Consider the following 23,791-nt stretch of genomic DNA (forward strand, 5'->3'; position numbering starts at 1 on the left):
GTTTTTGACTGGTTTGGAGAATGACTTTTGAGAAGAGCAAGAAGAAAAGGAGGGAGATCTGATAGGAGGCTATTGACTTAGGGGTAATCTATTCATCAAGGTGGAAGACCCTGAAAGAGGCACAGGTTCAACAATGGGGCTGAAAGAAGATAATAAATTCCATTTGAATTGTATGGAAGTTCTTGTGCAACGTATGGATACAAAGGGGGATCATTTTTTTACTTTAAAAAAGGATAACTCATATAAGCCATTTTAATCACTTAGTTTTCCTAATATATTTTAAAAAGCTTGACTCACAAAATTTTGATTATATGGTCTTTCTGATAGAATTTTTTTTTTTGCATCTAGTAATCCACAACTATCAAGACAGATATATATACATATGTACAATTTTTCTTAACACTAGGAAATTTCAAACATTATTATTATTATTATTTTGGCTGTACTGGATGGCTTGTGGGATTTTAGTTCCCTGTTCAGGGATGGTACTCATGGCCCCTGCAATGGAAGAATGGAGTGCTAACTACTGGACTGCAAGGGAATTCCCATATTATTTCTTTTCAAATAACTGAAAACTTAAAATATGGAACTAAAAAAATAAACTCAAATTGCACAAAACACTGCAAAATAAAAGTATTAGTTCATTGTGTATGTGTGCTTAGTCGCTCAAACTTACGTTAGTTTAATGGGCTTCCCAGATGGTGCTAGTGGTAAAGAACCCACCTGCCAGTGTAGGTAGATGTAAGAGACACAGGTTTGATCCCTGGGTTGGGAAGATCCCCTGGAGGAGGGCATGGGAATCCACTACAGTATTCTTGCCTGGAAAATCCCATGGACAGAGGAGCCTGTAAGGCTGCAGTCCATAGGTTCCCACAGAGTCGGACACAACTGAAGCAATTTAGCATACACGCATGCACATGTTAGCTTAATAATTACAGATGGCCACATATAGAAATATTACATATATATGTCTATATATGTAATATCTTTTTTAGGCATTAGTTCTAGAAGGTCTTGTAGGTCTTCATAGAACCATTTAATTTCAGCTTCTTCAGTATTAGCGGTTGGGGCATAGACTTGAATTACTGTGATATTGAATGGTTTGCCTTGGAAATGAACAGAAATCATTCTATTGTTTTTGAGACTGCACGCAAGTACTGCATTTCAAACTAAAACCAAGGAAAGATGTCGTTTTCATCATAGGGGACTGGAATGCAAAAGCAGGAAGTCAAGAGATACCTGGAGTAACAGGCAAGTTTGGCACTGGAGTAGAAAATGAAGCAGGGCAAAAGCTAACAGAGTTTTGCCAAGAGAATGCTCTGGTCACAGCAAACACCCTCTCCCAACAACAAAAGAGATGATGCTACACATGGACATCACCAGATGGTCAACACAGAAATCAGATTGATTATATTCTTTGAAGTCTATACAGTCAGATGCAGAAACTGTATATACCCAGCAAAAATAAGACTGAGCCACAGTCAGCTCATTAACTCCTTATTGCCAAATTCAGACTGAAATTGAAGAAAGTAGGGATAACCACTAGACCATTCAGCTATGACCTAAATCAAATCCCTTACGACTATACAGTGAAAGTGACAAATAGATTCAAGGGATTCTATCTGATAGAGTGCCTGAAGAACTCTGGATGGAGGTTTGTATCTCGGAGGCTGTGATCAAAAGCATCCCCAAGAAAAAGAACGCAAAATGGCAAAATGGTTGTCTGAGGAGGCCTTACAAAAAGCTGAGAAAAGGAGAAAGCAAAAGGCAAAGGAAAAAGGAAAAGATATATCCATCTGAATGCAGAGTTCCAAAGAATAGCAAGGAGACAAAAGAAAGGCTTCCTCAGTGATCAATGCAAAGAAGAGGAAAACAATAGAATGGGAAAGACTAGAGATCTCTTCAAGAAAATTAGAGATACCAAGGGAACATTTCATGCAAAGATGGACGCAATAAAGGACAGAAATGGCATTGACCTAACAGAAGCAGAAGATATTAAGAAGAGGTGGCAACAATACACAGAACTATACAAAAACAATCTTAATGACCCAGATAATCACAATGGTGTGATCACCCACCTAGACCCAGGCATCTTGGAGTGTGAAGTCAAGTGGGACTTCATGACAAACAAAGCTAGTGAAGATGATGGAATTCCAGCTGAGCTATTTCAAATCCTAAAAGATGATGCTCTTAAAGTGCAACACTCAATATGCCAGCAAATTTGGAAAACTCAGCAGTGGCCACAGGACTAGAAAATGTCAGTTTTCATTCCAATCCAAAGGAAGGGCAATGCCAGAGAATGTTCAAACTACTGCACAATTGCACTCATCTCACACAATAGCAAAGTAATGCTCAAAATTCTCCAAGCCAGGCTTCAACAGTACATGAACCAAGAACTTCCAGATATTCAAGCTGGTTTTAGAAAAGGCAGAGGAACCAGAGATCAAACTGCCAACATCCGCTGGATCATTGAAAAAGCAAGAGAGATCCAGAAAAACATCTGCTTTATTGACTATGCCAAAGCCTTTGACTGTGTGGATCACAGCAAACTGGGAAATTCTTCAAGAGATGGGAATACTAGACCACCTGACCTGCCTCCTGAGAAATCTGTATGCAGGTCAAGAAGCAACAGTTAGAACTGGACATGGAACAACAGACTGATTCCAAATTGGGGAAGGAGTACATCAAGGCTGTATATTGTCACCCTGCTTATTTAACTTATATGCAGAGTACATCATGCAAAATGCCAGGCTGGATGAAGCACAAGCTGGAATCAAGACTGCCAGGAGAAATATCAATAACCTCAGATATGCAGATGACACCACCCTTATGACAGAAAGAAAAGAAGAACTAAAGAGCCTCTTGATGAAAGTGAAAGAGGAGAGTGAAAAAAGCTGGGTTAAAACTCAACATTAAAAAAACGAAGATCATGACATCCAGTCCCATCACTTCATGGCAAAGATGGGGAAACAATGGGAACAGGGACAGACATTATTTCTTCAGCTCCAAGAGCACTGCAGATGGTGACTGCAGCCATGAAATTCAAAAGATGCTTGCTCCTTGGAAGGAAAGTTATGCCCAACCTAGACAGCATATTAAGAAGCAGAGACATTACTTTGCCGACAAAGGTCTGTCTAGTCAAAGCTATGGTTTTTCCAGTAGTCATGTATGGATTTGAGAGTTGAAACATAAAGAAATCTGAGTGCTGAAGAACTGATGCTTTTGAACTGTGGGGTTGGAGAAGACTCTTGAGAGTTCCTTGGACTACAAGGAGGTTAAATCAGTTAATCCTAAAAGAAATCAGTCCTGAATATTCATTGGAAGGACTGATGCTGAAACTCCAATACTTTGGCCACCTGATGCAAAGAACTGACTCATTTGAAAAGACCCTGATGCTGGGAAAGATTGAAGGCGGGAGGAGAAGGGGACGACAGAGGATGAGATGGTTGGATGCCGTCACTGACTTGATGGACATGAGTTTGAGTAAGCTCCGGGAGTTGGTGGTGGACAGGGAAACCTGGCGTGCTGCAGTCTATGGGGTCACAGAGTCAGACAAAACTGAGCAACTGAACTGAGCTGGTACATAATATGTTTCATAATATATAATATAAAATGTTATTTAATAGTATAATAAATATGTTTCTTTCTTCTGTCAGCTGAGAGGGCCTGTAAGCAATGACATTCCAGTAGCAAAGAGCACAACCATTACCTACATCTTGGTTTCTATCACCATTTCCCAATAAAGTGAACCAGAGTTCCTTGGAGAAATGGCTGATTTCAGGACTGACACAAAAATGTGTAAGATAAGCCTGGAACATGTTGTAATGCCAGAAAGTAAGAGAATGCTCCAAAAACAAAAAACTACCCTACATTAATGGTGCGTGTTAAAGGAGCACAGGAGCAACTGAATATCTCCTAATAACCAAGCAGGAACAATGTAATTAACAAATAAAGTAGCATTGGGTTATAATACAAGGACCTCCCCAGTGTCTCAATGGAAAAGAATCTGACTGCAGTGCAGGAGACGCAGGATATGCAGGTTTGATCCCTGGGTCAGGAAGGTCCCCTGGAGAAGGAAATGGCACCCTATTCCAATTCTTGCTTGAAAAATTCCATAGGCAGACGAGCCTGGCAGGCTACAGTCCATAGGGTCACAAAGAGTGAGACATGACTGAAGTGACTGAGTACACACACACATAAAGTAAATACGAATAATTCCATAAAGACATCAAGAAATGATTGATTGAATAAATGAATAAATGGGGAAAGGAGAAGACAAAGCTCCCTTGCAGAATAATTCCAAATAATTTATGTAGATAATCTGTCCTCGAGGAGGTGGACTTTAGCTTCCTACTCCTTAAGTGTGGGCTGCATGTAGTGAGTTTCTTCAAGGAGAACAGTATAGAAAGGGGAATGGTGGTGAGAGAGAGTCATGTTATGGTGGAGAAGCCCAACAAACACCACCTCAGCCAGGTGCTCAAGATCAATGTCAACAGTAAGCCACGTTGATACTATGTGACCTTGATAGGTGATAAAAATGACTATTTGCCTCTGTGGTTTTCCTCTCCCCAAAAAACATATCCCCCATTAAAGTATGAGAAAAAACAGACAAATTCCAATAGAGGGACAACCTACAAAATACTTGGCCAGCACTCCTCAAAAGTGTCAAGGTCATCAAAACCAAGGGAAGTCTGTCACAGCCAAAAGTATTATCAAAGGGAACTTGGGTCCACTTGCTATACAACAAAGCCAATCTACTGACACGGGGTTGTGATGAATGAAAGTAGTGAATGAAAGCATTTATTTGCAGGATACCCAGCAAGGACAATGGGTTGTCTATGCGCAAACCCTTCCAGAATTCCCCCTGGGAAGGGTTTTTAAAGTCAACATTTGGCTAGAGGGATGTGGGATAGCATGACTTCCTTCTGATTGGTTGGTGGTGAGGTAACAGGGTAATGTTTCAGAAAACTCAATCATCAACTTTCTGGTTCCAACCAATCTAGGCTCTCCAAGTAGGCAGCATCCTCCACCTGGTGGGGGTGGGGGAGTGAGGGATGGTCTCAATTTCTGCATAGGAGCTCAACGATGTGCTTTAAATCATTGAGTATATTCCTTGAAGGGGAACCAGGACTCTGCTTTATCCTTGAACAATTTTTCTTTTTCTTTTTGAATGATTTTCTATTATTTTTATTCATATGTATTTCAGCATCATTGGGACCATGAAAATGAATCAATTGTACTTGTTTGTCAACATTATCTTTTTATAAAGCTTATTTATTTCTTTATTTTTGTTGCACTGGGTCTCCAGTGCTGTGCCTGCGCTTTCTCTACTTGTGGCGAGCGGGGGCCACTCTTCCTTGAGGTGTGTGGGCTTCTCACTGTGATGGCTTCTCTTGTTGCGGAGTACAGACTCTAGGCACACAGCCATCAGTAGTTGTGGTGCACAGGCTCAGATGCTCTGAGGCATGTGGAATCTTCCTGGGCCAGGGTTGAACCCATGTCCCCTGCATTGGCAGATGTGTTCTTATCCACTGTACCACCAGAGGTGTTTTCAACGTTATATCATACCAAGAAAGATTAATTTCTAACTCCTTTTCTTTCTTCTTCTTTCTCTTCCAGGCTTCTTCATCAGGCATCATGAGTCTTTAGAGGTCTATCCTGTAAAGATGAGGTCTGGATTTACTGGGGCTTAAGCTCAGGTATGGGGATTTAGTGTTCATAGTGACTCTGAAACCATCTACCACTGAATGGGACTTGAACCCATGTGCTGGGACTCTAACCCAGCCAAATCCCAGTCTGGGACTCGAACCCACACGGCTGGGACTTGAATCCAGCCAAAAGCCATGGTACCTAGTTTCTGGACCTAATGAAGCTCAGGTTCTTGATGTCTCATCACAGAAAGAATTCACTGAGAGACAAAGTGATAGGTAAGAAGTGGATTTATTCAGATTCAGATAGAAGCACACTCCAGAGTGTGGGCCATTGCAGAGGGCGAGAGCAACCAGGAAATAAGTTGGGTAATTTCATATGCTAATGAGTGGGAGGATTATTCCAACTATTTTTGGGAAGGGGTGGAGAACTCCAGGATTTGCGCCACTGCCCACTTCTTGATCTTTTGACATTGCCTTGGAACTGTTATGGCACCTCTGAGTGTTTCATTTCACTTGCTGATTGAGGATTAAGGTCTAGTCTTGTCTGCCATGTTGGTCCCAATTCAGTTCAGTAGCTTAGTCGTGTCTGACTCTTTGTGACCCCATGGACTGCAGCACGCCAGGCTTCCCTGTCCATCACCAACTCCTGGAGCTTACCCAAACTCATGTCCATTGAGTCAGTGATGCCATCCAACCATCTCATCCTCTGTTGTCCCCTTCTCCTCCTGCCTTCAATCTTTCCCAGCATCAGGGTCTTTTCCAAAGAGTTAGTTCTTCACACCAGGTGGCCAAAGTATTGGAGCTTCAGCTTCAACATCAGTCCTTTCAATGAATATTCAGGACTTTAGGATTGACTGGTTTGATCTCCTTGTAGTCTAAGGGACTCTCAAGAGTCTTCTCCAACACCACAGTTCAAAAGCATCAGTTCTTCAGTGTTCAGCTTTCTTTATGTTTCAACTCTCAAATCCATACATGACTACTGGAAAAACCATAGCTTTGACTAGACAGACCTTTGTCGGCAAAGGAATGTCCCTGCTTTTTAACATGCTGTCTAGTTTGGTCATAGCTTTTCTTCCAAGGAGCAAGCATCTTTTGAATTTCATGGCTGCAGTCACCATCTGCAGTGATTTTGAAGCCCAAGAAAATAAAGTCTGTCACTGTTGCCATTGTTTCCCCATCTTTGCCATGAAGTAATGGGACTGGATGCCGTGATCTTCATTTTTTTGAATGAAGTTCAAAAAGCTCTTTAGTTCCTCTTTTCTTTCTGCCATAAGGGTGGTGTCATTTGCATATCTGAGGTTACTAATATTTCTCTTGGCAATCTTGATTCCGGCTTGTGCTTCATCCAGCCTGGCATTTTGCATGATGTACTCTGCATATAAGTTAAATAAACAGGGTGGCAATATACAGCCTTGACATACTTCTTTCTCGACTTGGAACCAGTCTGTTGTTCTTGGTCCCATTTGATTCCAACTGGTTTATGTTGTGTCCTTGGGCTATGTCATTCTTTCAAAAGTTGTGCCCTGCCGCTTTTCCTCCTATTACAACTCCAAGACCCTGAGGAAGGAGTAAGGGGGAACAGAGCAGCACAGATTTACACTAGAAAAGGAAGCTATCCTTGAACTATTTTTCTTGACTACTTTTTCTTTGTTTCTGCATTCCCTCCCTTCCAGAATTAGTCATTGTTTGAGTCTGCTTTTTGAAACTCAGAGAAGGTCTAGGAGACCAAATATTTTTCAACAAGCCAGAAATGAGGGGCTTAAAGGGGCTTTTGTATCCAGGAGGGCCCCACAGGATCCTGCTTAGTTCCAAAAGAAGCCTAATGAAACTTACTGCAATGTAGTATCCTGGAACAAAAACGGTGTTAGCTAAAAGCTAAGGAAATCTGAAAAAACTATTGACTTTTGGTGAAAATTAATATGAGAATTCTTCATATTATCTTCTTAAATTTTCTGTAATTCTAAGACTACTCTGGGACTTCCCTGGTGGTCCAGTGGTTCCACTACAGAAGACACAGTTTCAATCCCTGGCGGGGGAAGTTCCACATGTCATGTGGTGCAGCCAAAAAATAAATAAATAAAATAAAACTGCTCTAAAATAAAGTATACTTTTTAAAAAGTCCCTTGCAGGAATTCTCTGGTGGTCCAGTGGTTAGGGCTTGGCCTTGCAAGGGTCCAGGTTCAACCCCTGGTTGGGCAACTGAGGTCCTGAAAGTCAAGCCATGAGGAAAAATAAGAAATAAAAATCACCCTTGCTTCCATCAGACCCTAATATCTTGTGAATTTTTCCAGAAACATTCTACTTTTACATATATGGAGTCTCCATGGGCCCCTCCCTATCGTCTCTGCAGCTTTCTCTGCTCTGCTGTGTGCCCTGGAGACTAACCTGATGGGTAATGCCAACAGGTTTCTCAGCTCTCTAACTTCTTCCAGTAGAATTTGGGCAATGCAGGAAGGGAGGTTGGGGAAGTCCCTAGCCGCAGGCCAATCAGACGGGAGGGAAGAAGTAGAGGTACTTCTGTCCTTAGCTCCTTCCTCCTTGGACCTGGAACCAGCAGGCCTTATTCCTGTACTGAAAGCTCTCCAACCACACTGGGTCTGGTAACAGCTCCCTCCTCACTGCCCCCTAAGGCTAGGACTGCTGACTGCTCTTTTCTCCAGATTTTTAACACTTCCCTTCAGGTAACCCCAAGGGGCGTCACCAAGCCTTATTGGTTTTCCTTGAGCCTACCCCGCACTTTTGTAAACAGTGCCTTCGTTAACTCTACCTCAGTGTGTTCTCTCTCTCCTCCTAGGACTCTGATTAAGATCATATGCAAATGTATATGCCCTTCAGGAATGCAAATATGAGTATACTCTACACATTTTTTTGAACCTCGTTTTTCTCATCTACAATACACTCTGGGTTTCTTGCTGTGTTCCTATACATTATACATCCTATACATTAACCCACCTTGTTAATATCCCATGGTATACCATTGTCTGTATATATCATACATCTAAATATCATATCAAAAGGGGAGAATTAGAAGCTGAAATTAGCAGAGGGACCATGAAGCCTAGGCTGCTAATACACAACTAGAAATTCTATGCTATGATGGGGGGTGGGGAGGTGAGCAGATGTTGCTAAAGCCCCAGGATATTTTCACAGAAGTTAAGAGAGTGGTTTTTGGAGTCAAACTGCTTGGGTTCAGATTCCAGCTCAGCTAGGCTGTGTGACCCTTGGCAAATTACTTAACTGTAGGTATCTCCTCATCTATATAATGGGAATAACAATATTCATCTCAAGGTAATACTTATGCTCAAAAGCAGTTGAGTTTTCAAATCATCCAGTGGAAAAAATGCCATGAGTCTCCCCCTCCCATCTCTCTCTCCCATCTCAGTCCTTTGATTCTGTTTCTTCAGCTTCCCTCAGCTTCATCCTTTCCTCTTTTTTTTTTTTTTTTCTCTTCATCAACCTGCCTGTCCCTTGACAGGCTTTCTTTCTGTTGATATTTAAGATTCATTCTTAAATGAAAAATTAGACTGTAGATTCTAGGATTAATTGTGCTGCTACTAATTTGTAGATCAGTAGAGGTAGGAATGAATTTTAAAAGCATATTCTTTATAAAGCAAAGCAGCTGTCAGCCAGTGCCCCTCCCCAATAAAAGAAAGGTAAATGGCCTCAGACAATAGGCTGTTGTTTTCCACCAAAAGAATCTAGTGTGATTAACTGGATCAATTTCTGTTCAGATCTACAGGAGTTACCTTGATTACTGAAAACTTCCTGAGCGTAAGGCATTACCAGTACCCAAAACAATAAAATTATTAATCACACATGCAATAATTAGAAACAAGAGGACACATTTTGTTGGTGGTGGGGAGAGTTCAGCACTGGGTCTAAAGTGCTGTGCCGGGGCTTTCTTTAGATGCAGAGAGCGGGGCTGGGGGCTGGAGGTGGTGGTTGGGGGGCTTCTCTTTGTTGCCGCGCTCCGGCTTCTCATTGCAGTGGCTTCTCTTGTTGCAGAGCACAAGTTCTAGATGCACGGGTGCTGCTTAGTTGCAGTGCACAGGCTCTAGAGCATTGGCTCAGTACTTGTGACACACGGGCTTAGTTGCTCCGCAGCATGTGGGATCTTCTCAGACTAGGGATTGAACCTGCGTCCCCTGCATAGGCAGGTGGATTCTTATTCACTGTGTCACCAGAGAAGCCCATACATTTTAAATATTAATTTTTCCCATTTACTTGATATATGTTATTTAAAAACATAGCTACCAAATACCCCTTATTGAGAGAATAGTTCTCCAAACCATTCAAAGTATTTTATTTTTTCCTCACCACCTGAGTTCAATTATCTGCATTTTACAGAAGAAGAAAAGCCCCTCTCCCTCCTCTTGTGACCTCTCAGGGACTGCACAGGCCTTGTTTCATCTGTCTGTCCTCTCTCCCCAAGTGAGAGTTGTCATTTTCACATGCTGCTGAGGTCTCTCACTCTGGTATCTCCAGATCTGCATTATCTGGATCTCACCCACACTGCCTTCCTTTTAGTTTCTCAAGCACATCAAACCCCTTCCTGACTTTGAGTTTTTGCATTTGCAGTTTCCTTTTCCAGAGGGCTGGTCACCTTCTGAGAGGTCTTTCCTGACCACTCCATTTAAATCCTTCCTCCTTCACCCTCTGGTACCACCAGTAATTCTACGTGACATCGTTCTGTTTCTCTAACAGATTTTTATCATCACAGAGTATTATCTGATTTACTTATTCGTGTATATGACTGTCATCAACTAGCCTATAAATTCTTTTGTAACCGAGCAGCACGCTATGGGCCTTCCCAGAACAGACCCCGCCTCCCTCACTCCCCACCAATGTCCTCTGCCTGCCTTTTGTCTGTATGCTGTGTTTAGTCGCTGTCTACAGAAAAACTTTAATCAAAGAATGAATTTAATTAGAGAAGTGAGACAATGCAGGAAGAACAAGTCAAACAAGACAAATAATAATAGTTTAGTCATTAAACAAAGACAGGGACCATTAGTTCCTCCTCAAGTTCTATAGATAATATACTGAGTCATGTCCTTTGAGCTGTTTCGCACATACCAAAACCCTCACCAGGCAGAAGAAGTTTACCGCATGCTGCCCACAAGCACATAGACCTCAGATTGGTTGGAATCAGAAGGCTGATGATGTTGTTTTTGGATTATTTCACCACCAACCAGTCAGAAGAATTTCCATGAGCTGATCACATACCCTAGAATCTCCTCCCTAAAAAGCTTTCCCTGAAAACATTTGGAGAGTTTAGGCCTTAAAAAAATTTTTTTTTTATTATTCATTTTTTTGGCTATGCAGGGTCTTTATTGCTGGCTGGACTTTTCTCTAGTTGCAGCTAGTAGGGGCTACTCTCTAGGTGCGATGCAGTGGCTTCTCTTGAGTGGAGCAGGTGCTCTAAGGCACCAAGGAACAGGGGCTTCAGCAGCTGCGGCTCCCTGACTCCCGAACACGGCTCAGTAGTGCTGGTACACGGGCTTAGCTGCTCCGTGGCATGTGGGATCTTCCCACCAGGGATCGAACCCTGTCTCTTGCATTGAGAGATGGATTTTTACCACCAGGGAAACCCCGCATTCAGGTGTTTTAAACTTCAGCTGCCTGGACTCTTTGCTTGGCCCTGCAAGAAACACTGCTCTTCCCTTCATCATAACTCCACGTTAGCAGATTGTCTTTACTGTGAACATGTTTTGGTTTGGTAACATTTTGAAGGCAGAAACTTTGTCAGACTTGTTCAGTGCCCTATCCCCAAAACTTACAATAAGATAGTCACTGAATCAATAAATGTATCTATGTATCTATGGATGAATGAATGGATGGAATTACTTAAACATCCAACTCAGGATAACACAGCACATTAGTGTTTTCTTGAAACATTTCTCAAGTTTCCCTTTCTTCCCCCATTGACAAACCATGTTCATAGAATAGGTGTGCAAAGATAACTTTAAAAGTTAAAGGATAAAGAAGATGTGGTATTAGATATATAAAATGGAATATTATTTGGCCATAAAAAGGAATAAAATAATGTCATTTGTGGCAACGTGGATGGTCCTAGACATTATCATACTAAGTGAAGTAAGAGAAAGACAAATATCATAAAAACTTGAGTGGGCCCTCAAATTACTCTTTGCTTAAAAAAATGTATAATTATTTCATTTATCTAATGAGAGATAATTTTACTAAAACAATATCAAATTTGGATTTATATTAAAGAATGTGGTGTTTCTTCCACTATCTGAAAATTTATTGAATTATATACAAATAAATTTTTATTGGCAGTGGAATTTGCTTTAAATTGGAATGGACTGCTATATTGGTTTGGAAAGAATTCTTTTGTTTAATGATTTTCTTTTAGAAGCCTAAATTCTCTTTTTTTTTTTTTTAACAAGTTTCATTTCTATCTAATAGTTTCTCAAGATCCTATCATTAAATAATAAATCAGTCAATAATTTAACAAATATTTTCTTATCTATTACATTGTCATAATTTGCCAAGGTATTGTGTAAAGACACAAGACTAGCATTAAGACTAGCATTATATATATAAAAAAAAGACTAGCATTATAATCTTACCTGCTTGATATATATACATGTGTGCACATAGGAAAAAAAAGTAAGAAGGAAATAAGCAAAAAACTTAAGAGACCATCTGGGTGGTACAATAAGAAACAATTGCTATATTATCCAAGCTGCTCACTACAGGCTATATGTAATTTTTTAATACCATAAAAGATATATAAGATACTATTTCTGACTTTAAGGAGCAGATCTTATATCTGGAGAGGAGGAAAAAGGTAACATACAGGAAATAAATAGAAAACAATAGTGTACAAAGCTGTATAATTACTGAAAGCAAGCCAACTCAGTTGTTCAGAGGAGAGATCAGAAAAAGAGAAAGTTAAAGTTCTCTTTCTGTTTAAATATGGCAGAAACTTAGCATCCATTGTCTTGAAAAAATTAACAAATGTGATAAAAATAAAACTCAGGATCAGAGTTGAATCTCCCAGGGAAAAATGATTACCCTGGGCAACTGGTTTTTCACCAATGCCAGTGTGAAGAGGGTGTAGTTTCTGTTTGAAATGTGATTAACAGTGGATGAAATGCTGCATCCAAACAGAAGTGAGTCAATTCAATTCTACATTAAAAAAAAAAAATTAAGGCATAAGCTACAAACATTACAATTTAAAGGTAGAAAATGATAAAAACCAAAAAAAAAAAAAGAAAAAGATAAAAACTAGAATCTAGATTGATTTTAAAAACAGACTTTGGGGCATTATTTGTATGTTTCCATTATTTTTCAATTTTTCTGACTAAAGAAAATTTTAAGTTAAAAAAAAAGAGGGGAAAAAAAAAGGAGGAAGAAGAAACTATGTAAAAATTTGCCCTCTAGACCAGAAAAAGTTAGCAAGACTGACTGCTCTCAATTTAGACTAACATAGGACTCAAATCATTCTCGTATAACAGGAAATCACTCAAAAATATAGTTCACTTATGATTTTTTATATATTCATATTTTATCAATTCTATAATGCCAATAATTGTAAAACTCACAATTATTTTATGAACCACTAAGAAAAAAAGTGCTAATTGAATTATAACACATCATTAATTATGAGTCCTGATAAAATGTGGAAAATGTGCATTTTATTTTTTATTTAATAGGAGGTTAATTACTTTACAATATTGTGATGGTTTCTGCCATACATTCACATGAATCAGCCATGGCTGTACATGTGTTCCCCATCCTGACCCTCCCTCCCACCTCCCTCCCCATCCCATCCCTCTGGGTCATCCCAGTGCACCAGCCCTGAGCACCCTGTCTCATGCATCGAACCTGGACTAGCGATCTGTTTCACATATGATAATATACATGTTTCAATGCTATTCTCTCAAATCATCCCAGCCTAACCTTCTCCCACAGAGTTCAAAAGCCTGTTCTTTATAAATGTGTCTCTTTTGCTCTCTTGCATATAGGGTCATCGTTACCATCTTTCTAAATTCCATACATATGCATTGATATACTGTATTGGTGTTTTTCTTTCTGACTTACTTCTCTGTACAATAGGCTCCAGTTTCATCCACCTCATTAGAGGTGCATACAAATGCATTCTTTTTAATAGCTGAGTAATATTCCATTGTGTATATGTACCACAGCTTTCTTATCCATTCATCTGCCGATGGACATCTAGGTTGCTTCCATGTCCTGGCTATTGTAAATAGTGCTGCGATGAACACTGGGGTACATGTGTCTCTTTCAATTCTGGTTTCCTTGATGTGTATGCCCAGCAGTGGGATTGCTGGGTCATATGGAAGTTCTATTTCCATTTTTTTAAGGAATCTCCACACTGTTCTCCATAGTGGCTGTACTAGTTTGCATTCTCACCAACAGTAAGAGGGTTCCTTTTTCTCTGCACCCTCTCCAGCATTTATTGTTTGTAGACTTTTTGATAGCAGCCATTCTGACTGGAGTGAGATGGTACCTCATTGTAGTTTTGATTTGCAAAAAATGTGCATTTTAGAGTCAGTAAAACGTGATATACAATTTGTGACCATGTAGTAATGTTTGCTGCACCTACAGATATGAGACGAGGGTCCATACTTCTTTCTTCATCATTGTATCACGGCCAACATAATTCTTAATAAATCCTTGAATGAATAAATGAGTGAATGAATGAATGAATGAGTGTGCAGATCTTATAGAGGACTCTGTCTTACACTCCAAATGCTTAAAGGATATAAATAAGAAAATGCATTTTAAATCAGCATTAATTGCTAAATAAGTGCTGGAAAGTAACGATAATATTGTCTGACATTTATTTTGAAATGACACATCTATCTCTTTGGAAAGAAGTTCTGGAAATGATTAAATTCCGGTAAATAAGAATTTACCTCTGTGAAACAGGTGAATTCTAAAGTGAGTAATTTGAGGTGTTTAATATAACAAATAAATTGGGTGGAGAGAGCCAGCTGTTACCACCTCCCACTCTTCTCTGTTTTTAAAGGACAGCCAAATTCAGACCAATGAGAGAAGTAGTTCTTTATTTTTATAGAAACCTGTAAGGGAGAGGCCATTCTGTCCATGCACCGCTTGTTTCTTCAGTAGAAAAGGCATTTAACAAACAAACAAGCAAAAAGGCAATATATTCATCCAGGTACATGCAAGTCTTATTGTATTTTGATAATTGTTAAACTGAATCCTTACCTGGAAAAATGCATTTCGAAGAAGAATTCCGTCTATTCTCCAAGGAAAGTTACACCATTGACTCCTAGTGTTATTTGATAGCTTTTTTTGTCCTCTGTCCTTCTGAGACCTCTACTCTATCCCTTGTTCCTTTGAATTGCTACCATCAACCTATGATCACCAAGTTACAAAGTGGTCCACAGAGCTGAATGAAGTAGACTAAAAAATGTTCAAAACAGCAAATGACAGTGAACAGAAAGGCCTATCAGAATGGGACATGGTTTATATTTATATTTACACAGAATGCCTCCAAGTTAAATCATTAAAGAATTGTGAATCGTCTAGAGGAGTTACCATGGAACTGAGCTATAGTATGAAATCCTAGGCAGCTATTAACAAAATTAAGGAATTTCTATATGTACACACCTGGAAAAATATCTGTGACACAGCCTTTACTACAAAGAAAAAAAAGTTGTTGACCAATACACAGTATAATTTTTAGTTGTTTAAAAAAATATGTTTGGGTCAAAGATTTATCCGTTTAGAATATGTTATAGAAGGTAATATAGGACATATAAGGAGTCATCGTGCTTGCCCTCATGAAGTTTTGTCTAGTGAGGGAGATAAAACTTGTGTGTAAATAAAATTATTGTCCTAAGGTAGATAGTAAAAGGTGTCTTGAGGGAGAAATTCAGATAAGGTGCCAAAAGAATTTAGAGAAGTAGTTGGATTAATTCTGAGAGCATCAAGCACTGTTCATGGAGGAGAAGGAGTTTTAACTGAATCTTGAAGGTACCTGGTTTGTGTGAGGGTGTGAGGAGTGGGGACATTAAAAAACTTGCCTCTATTTCAGTGTAGTTGAATTTGATATCCAATGATAAATGTGCTACTTACAGAAAACGCATGTACACTATAAATATGGAGAGAGATGCATATATTTAGTATACATAACAATTTATTAATAAATATACATTCAAATAACATACAGAAACTTAGACGGACTGAAAACTTTATCATAGGATGGTTAATAGCATCCCTGGCCTCTTTCTACTAGATCTCAGTAGCATCCCCTGAGCATGACAATCAAAAATGTCTCTAGACATTGCCAAACGTCTCGGGGTAGGGGGAATCCTATATACAAATACATTACTCTCTGCAGATGGATAAAAATTCTAAACTTAATGACCTGGATTTTCTTTTTCTTTTCCTTTTTTTTTTTTTTTCCTTTTGGCCATGCAGCATGTGGGGTCTTAGTTCCTCACCCAGGGATCAAAACCACATCTTCATTGAAAGCATAGAATCTTAACCACTGGACAGCCAGGTAGTCCCTGGACTTTCCTTTTAGGTTGTATCTTCAAGGGTTTTTAAACTTAGTCTGTGGTTCTTGTTGTTTAGTCACTAAGTCATTTCCAACTCTTTGTGACCCCATGGACGGTAGCCCACCAGGCTCCTCTGTCCATGGGATTTCCCAGGCAAGACTACTGGAGGGGGTTGTCATCTCCCTCTCCAGGAAATCTTCCCTACTCAGGAATCGAACCTGCATCTCCTGCATTGCAAGCGGATTCTTTACCACTGAGCCAGCTTTTTTTTTTCCCCCCAGAGAAGGAAATGGCAATCCACTCCAGTACTCTTGCCAGGAAAATCAAATGGACAGAAGAGCCTGGAGCACTACAGTTCATGGAGTCACAGAGTTGAACACGACTGAATGACTGAGCAGAAGCTTTGGAAGATCTGTTGAAAGCTACTGATTTATTACTCCTCAGAAAAACACACACATGGTAATACCGAGTCAAATACAACTTCAGGGGATTTACACCAAGGGTTCTCCTGAGAGGATTCTGTTTCCTAATGCTTATGAAATTGCCACTGTCTGAATTTTCCAGCTGGGTAACTGAAGGCTGGTGTTGATAATCAGGAGAGAATTTTCTTGTTTACTGAACTCCCTCCCCTCATCTTAACCAGAATAGTCGGCTTTAACAAGATTCATCCTAGCAGAAGACAAAATACTGAGGAGATAGGATAGATTCCTACTCCCCACTCTCACCCTTCTAGTCTTGATTCTTGTTTACTTCTGTGTATTCCCCCCTTCACAGTTCAGACCAATGAGAAGAAAGATACAAGAACCAAAGGGTCAGTCAAGTAAAAAAGGGGGCCACCTGGGCACTTGATTTTGATTGTGAAGTGAAACACACATAAGCACAGAAAAGTTCGTATCTAAGCTTTATGAATAAATTACTGAACTGTCTATAACCACCACTCACTGGGCACTTCCAAAGAAAGACCTTCCAGAAATCCAAAGCCTTATTAAATGCAAAACTGGCCACTGCTCCTTTCCTCCTCCCCACTTGATTTGAGAGCTGTGTGCCAGATCGTGGAGCTTCCGGATTCATACAGCCTAGGAGTCAAGGCCAGCGCTCCTCGCAGTCACTGACCTCTTCTTCCACGCTGGGCTCTGGTCTCTTGTAACAAGCTCTCCAGGGCCTGCTCCGCCCCTGGCCTCGAGGCCCACGTTAGTAATTGAGGGGCGGTGGATTTGGGTGGCCCTTGGGTGAGAGCCAGTAAGATTCTCAGCCTTCCTGTTTCGGGAAAGGGAAAGAATTAGGGAGGGGTAGATTTTTTTTTTTTTTTTTTTCCTGGTAGGATAGGTGGGGAAAGACCGCTGCCTGTGTGTCCCTTTTTTGGACTAAGGTGTCTCTGTTGCTCCGTAAATAAAACGTCTCACTGCCTTCTGAGAGCGCTATAAAGGCTGCGGAACGGCTGTCCCGGGGGCATTCCAGGCTGATCGTGAGTCGAAGCAGGTGAGATCGTCGCTGAAGATGCAACGCACGCCACGCCGCCCTGCCTTAACTCCTGGGGAGGCATCGCTGGTTGGGGATGGGACTAGTGGAGGTGGCGGGGGGGAGGCGGGGTGCGGGGAGGAGGACATGCTACGGAGCTGCCCGGCAGGGGACAGTACAGTCTTTCTGAGAAGCTGAGAGCAAGAAGGAAGCTAGGAAACAGGCCGAGGTGTGAGACTTACTCCATTCCCCAAAGTTCTGTCTCCGGGAGAGCGCGCCCGGCTGCTGGAATTTTCCTGCAGCGTGCGCGCAGCCTTGGGACCCGGGGAACTTGGCCTGAAGGCCCCACGTCCGGCGCGGGGGCTGGCCTTCTCTCCCAGGGCTCTCGTGACTCTGCGCGCTGCTTCGGGTTTAGGGAGATGGGGACGATCACAGGGGCCCTTTCCTGCCCTCCGCGCGCGCGTCGCGGGCCCCAGCCCGGGTTTGGGGAGATTTCAGGACGCGGACAGCGCCCTGGCTGCTCATCCAAGGGGACTGGGTCTGGCTCCGGCAGCCCCCCAGCGCAGGACTCACTCACGTAAGAGTCTGGGAATCCCGGGCAGCAGAAGTAGGCTCGAGACCCGAGGTCCTCAGGGCCTCTTGCAGGCTGGAGATGCGCGCCCAGCCGAGGCGGGCCTGGGCGGAGAGTGTGGCAGAGCGCGGACCCCTCTCTCGGGGATCGACTGCAGCAGGTGGGGCCGGGAGGCAGCTAACTAGCTGTCTTCACCTCCTTTTCTCCTCCCTCACCCCATCTCCTCCCTGCTCGTCGCCCTCCGCCTCGCAGGTCATGGCAGCCCCGGGCGACAGATTGGAGCCGCCGCCGCTCCCCGAGTACAGCTGCAGCTATGTGGTGTCGCGGCCGGTCTACAACGAGCTCTCCTTCCAGCAGCAGTACGAGCAGCGCCCGAAAGAGCGCAAGACGCTGAGAGAGAACCTGGCCCAGGGCTGCAGGTAGCGCCCGCGGCGGACGGGGCGAGGGGCGCAGTGAATCCGGGAATGTGGGCGCGCAGACCCGCCGGCATGCCCAGCGGCGGAGAGTGGGATGCCGCGCCCGCCCTGCAAGGGACGGCTTCGGTCAGGTCACGGACTCTGGCCTCCCTGGTGGGAAGGTCGCTCCATCACTCTCGGCCCGAATCGACCCTAGTCTCGGAAACTCAACTTTGGAGAGGGTGTGTTCGGGGAGCGCCGTCTCTTTGTGCTGCTCGCTTGAGGGCACCTGGAGTGCGCCTTGGGGTACAGCGGGTCCCTACGGTCTTCTTGTGAAGGCTAGGCTGAGGAGAGTGGGAGAACAAGGGACTTTATTACAAAGAGGTAGTGGGTAACTCGTCACCTGAGCAAGAGGCCTTGAACGCCCTAAGCTCATCCGGGAAGAATGGCACTCAGAGGCACGGAATGAAGGCGAGAGCGCAGGAGAGCACGGCGTGCTCCGAGGTGTCCACTGTCCAGGAAGTAGGGCTCTCCAAGAAGAACCTCCATCAGTCTAAACCCACTCGGGCCACCCGTAAGTAGATATCGCAAGCAGAAGGAATTGTCAGCTGCTGCTAGATTTTTTTTTTTTTCTTTTCTTAAAACATTTCAAACCGTTTAAAAAACATTTCAAATACATTCAAAAGCAGGCACAGTAGTGCAATGAACCCTCTCCCATGTTTTTACCCATCACATGGCTTCAAGGATGATTAACTCAAAGTTAATCTTGTCTTACCACATACTTGCCCCACTCCACTTTTCTTTTTGAAGCAAATTCCATATAGTGGTTTTTTTTTCCTTTGGACTGTATTTATTTCAGTATTTATCTTTAGGGACTCTTTAAAAAATGCAACCCACAATTCCATTATCACACACAAAAATGAAGCAATTCTTTAATATTAAAAAATTAAGTCAACAAAATTTCAAATTGTCTCGTAAATATAATTTTTAAAATAATTTATTTGAATCGAGTCAAATAGTGTTTGAAAAACTGAAAATGTTAATCGCTCTGTCATGTCCAGCTGTTTGCGACTCCATGGACTGTAGCCCTCCAGGCTCCCTCCTCTGTCCTTGGAATTCTCCAGGCAAGAATACTGGGGTAGCCATTCCCTTCTCCAAGGGATCTTCCCTACTCAGAGACCAAACCTGGGTCTCCTGCATTGCAGGCAGATTGTCTAGCATCTGAACAACCAGGGAAGCCCCAAATATGTTTTTTCTCTTACCTATAGGTTGTTGAATTTTAAAAACTAGGTAGTAAGGTACAAGATATGTATTCATCATGTTAAGAGTTTTGTAAAAACTGGCTCCAAGCTCCTATTGCCAGAATATACAGAGTTTGTTTCTTGAAAGAAAAAGAAGACGCCTAGGTTAGAAGGCCAAGTGTAATCTCCATTTAAAGACTCCACATTGATCAATCTGTGGCTGAACCAGAAAATGGGTTCTTGTTTGGGGGTATATTCTTAGAGGATTAAGGGTGGGGGGGGGGTTGGTTAACACTTAATCCCGTGTTTTCTAGTACAGTGCATTTAAAAGGGTAAATAGAGTTCTTGGCAAAGACATGGGAAGCCCTTCACTGTTAGTATTTTTTTCATGCAATTCCTATGCTTTTTTCTAAATAGTTAGAGACATTAGCAGACTTCGGTTCAAAACTGTGATTTGCAGTGGGTTGTGACCAAGATTGGATTGGAAGTCTCCTTTTCTCGCCTTTTGACAGTTGTTCAAGAAAGAGAACCCTTCGCATAGTGAAGACTCTCCTGCCCATCTTGGACTGGCTTCCCAAATACCGGATCAAGGAATGGCTACTTAGTGATATCATTTCAGGAGTTAGTACTGGTCTAGTGGGAACACTTCAAGGTAAGATGATGGTGGTCCCCGAAGTGATGGAGAATCACAGCCTCCAGCAGCCATTCCTAACTCCACCCTCCCTCCCATGGGTCTGCACCAAAGGCTTGCTCACCCATCATAGCCTGCATCTTTCCTCCAGAGCCTGCCCCTTAGTGGTGAGATTCTCTTCTTCCTCATCTTCCTTACACTTCTCTTCTTAGGAAACCCTGTTGCTTCTCTATCTGCTTGGCTCCAACTAGATCCCTGTCACCTAAGCAGCTGCTTCCCAGTTTTCATTGGTCACAGCTCACAGTAAGAAATCTCTATGACATCATGATATGTACAAATGCATCCCAAGTTTTGTGAAATAATACTTATTCTCACTACAAGTAATACTCTCTAATATTTTCTATTCTGTCCTATTCTATTCTGCTTAGATTTTTAAAATGATGATTGCAGTTCATTAAATTATTTTACATTTCATACATGGTCTTGACATGCCATTTGAAACTCTCTTAAAGGAAAGGGAAGGAAGTATGTTAGCCTAGACTACATGCAAATGGTTTTTTCTGCTCTTGCCTCTCCCTCCCCATTTTAAATCCATCCCTGTATTTTAATCTTCTGGCAGAATGTCGCAACACAGGACATTTTTTAAACTGCCTTTAAGCCTTATTTCCATGAACATCTTGGAACTCCATTGCAGAGCTGGTGAATAGCGTTATGGGCATTTTCCTTTGTACCCTATCCTCATCATCTTGCTTTTGCCCTCACCTCAACTTCACAAAACCTCTGGACTATGAAAACAAAAATCTAGTTTACTTATTATTTTTTCATGGCATATCTAGTAGGTGCCAGGCTCTAGGTATTCTCACATGAGTAAGATGCACCACTTGCTTTTAAGGAACTCATAGTCCAATGAAGAAATAGAAAACAATTCAATGGAAGGACCGACTGTAGGGGCAGGGGTAATACTGCTTGGGAAGGGAGTGCACACAGGGGCTCTCAACCTGGCCTTAGGGAACTGGGAATGGCTTCCTGGAGGAAGAGGCGTCAGAGCTGTTTCCCTGAAGGTTAAGTCTCACATTGCGATGTGACGGGAATTACGATGGGGTAGGAATGTGGGTAGAAAGATGACTTGAAATGGACTATTTGAGAAGTTAGTAACAGTGGTTGAGCAATGTCCTGAGCCAAAATTTGCCTATAGAACTCTCAGGATTACTCAGAGCAAGCCAGGGAGAGTCCCACAGAGAAGGAGGATGTCCTGTGGCCCCGTGTGGAGCAGCACCTGTGTTCTCACTCACAGAAGTGGATGGGAGAGCTGGACAGGATGGTACGGTTCATACAGTAAGTGGTGCCACGTGTACACAGGAGACTCTCAAGAACTGTGGCATGGCAACCTCCTCCGGCTTCTGGGGGATGGGAACTGTCTAATTCATGTTTAGCCAGTGTTGGAGAAGACTCTTGAGAGTCCCTTGGACTGCAAGGAGATCCAACCAGTCCATCTTAAAGGAGATCAGTCCTGGGTGGTCACTGGAAGGACTGACGCTAAAGCTGAAACTCCAATACTTTGGCCACCTCATGTGAAGAGTTGACTCATTGGAAAAGACCCTGATGCTGGGAGGGATTGGGGGCAGGAGGAGAAAGGGACGACAGAGGATGAGATGGCTGGATGGCATCACCGACTCGATGGCCGTGAGTTTGAGTAAGCTCTGGGAGTTAGTGATGGACAGGGAGGCCTGGCATGCTGCAATTCATAGGGTCGCAAAGCGTCAGACACGACTGAGCGACTGAACTGAACTGAACTGAGCATGATTCTGGCACCAAGTAGGTGGCCCGCTAAACATTTAGTGAAGAGGACTGAATGATGAATCATCCTTATATATGAAAAATGGTATTTCAAGCTGTGTCCTGCAAGTGTTCCTAGACAAGTATCTTATACAAATTAATTTTACCTTTAGTTTTGTTTAAGACAAATGTCAGACACTATGCTAAGGGCTTTGGCAAGTTATCTCCTTAATCCTCACAACAACTCTTAATAGCTCTTTTTCCAATAGTCAAAAAATCTATTAAATTCTGCTCAAGATCATGGAGCTGGTAAATGGTGGAGCTGGGATTTGAACCCAGAATCTAATTCCTAGGGTCTTAATTTATAAAGGACCCAGTTCCTCACTTTATGAGTGATAACGTTTTCCAGAAGCATGATCTCTAAGAAGTTATCTTTGTATGGTGAATATCTGGGAGGTTAATGTGGTCCATTCATAAATCCATTCATCTAATATTTGTAGGCTGGGCTTTCCTCATGGTTCAGTAGGTAAAGAATCTGCCTGTGATACAGGAGACCTGGGTTCGATTCCTGTGTTGGGAAGATCCCCTGGAGAAGAAAATGGCAACCCACTTCAGTATTCTTGGCTGGAGAACCCCATGGACAGAGGAGCCTGGCGAGCTACAGTCCATGGGGTTGCAAGAGTTGGATACGACTTAGCAACTAAACCACCACCGATATTTATAGGCCAGCCATGGGGATTCAGTGGTTTACTAACAGGCATGGATACTGAGCTCATGGTACTCATTTCAAGCGGGAGACTTCAGGAATTAAATAAGCAGGTAAATAGGAAAATAATTACAGATTGTGATATCTATTATGGTTGATCAAATAGGCTTTGAGTGAGTGAAGTCACTCAGTCATGTCTGACTCTTTGCGACCCTGTGGACTGTAGCCTAACCAGGCTTCCCTCTCCATGGGATTCTCCAGGCAAGAATACTGGAGTGGGTTGCCATTTAATAGGGGTTAATTTGGGGAGGGAGTGTTTGCCTTAGATAGAATGGTCAAAGAAGGCCTTTCTGAGGGGGTGAAATTAAATCAGGGTTGGGAGGATGGGAAGGAGATAGCCATGTAAGAAACAGAAAGCAGGGTGTACCAGGCAAAGATGCAAAGTCCCTGAGGTCAAATAGAGCATAGTATTTTCAAGGGAGGAAGAATTCCAGTATGGGTGGAGGAGAGAGCAGTTTAGGGGAGTGAACAGGAGGAGAAAGGTTTAGGCAGGGCCAGGATTAAAATTAGGTAAGTGAGTCCTCCAGGGACCTTCTAAATAATCGCCCCAGGCACCTCACTTGCCTCTCCCTAGTCCCGGCCCTGAGGACAGACATTTCAGCTTGAAGCTAATCAAGTAAGAGGTAGAGTTTCACAAGTCTGAAATATATTTTGGAGCAGGAATCACAGGTAACATACTGATGGATAGGGACTGGCTAACAAGCAGAATTGGGATGGAAAACCAAGTGTTTCCTTTTGCACGTGCCACATTTGAGATGCCAGATATGGAGTTGGAGCTACTAGAA

At 42.3% G+C, this 23,791-nt stretch overlaps 1 protein-coding gene across 1 annotated transcript in view; it reads left to right on the forward strand.

Annotated features, from left to right (window-relative positions):
• Positions 1 to 18,406: 18,406 nt before the first annotated feature.
• Positions 18,407 to 23,791, forward strand: part of SLC26A4 (solute carrier family 26 member 4) — a 54,272-nt gene continuing 48,887 nt past the window's right edge. Inside the window, exons 1-2 of the mRNA XM_043872260.1 lie at positions 18,407 to 18,616; positions 20,346 to 20,485. Of these exons, the coding sequence (XP_043728195.1) occupies positions 18,453 to 18,616; positions 20,346 to 20,485 (304 nt within the window). The 5' untranslated portion in view covers positions 18,407 to 18,452. The remainder of the gene's footprint in view (positions 18,617 to 20,345; positions 20,486 to 23,791) is intronic.

The sequence above is a fragment of the Cervus elaphus genome, chromosome 18 (genome assembly GCF_910594005.1).
Source record: "Cervus elaphus chromosome 18, mCerEla1.1, whole genome shotgun sequence".
Classification (NCBI taxonomy): Eukaryota; Metazoa; Chordata; class Mammalia; order Artiodactyla; family Cervidae; genus Cervus; species Cervus elaphus.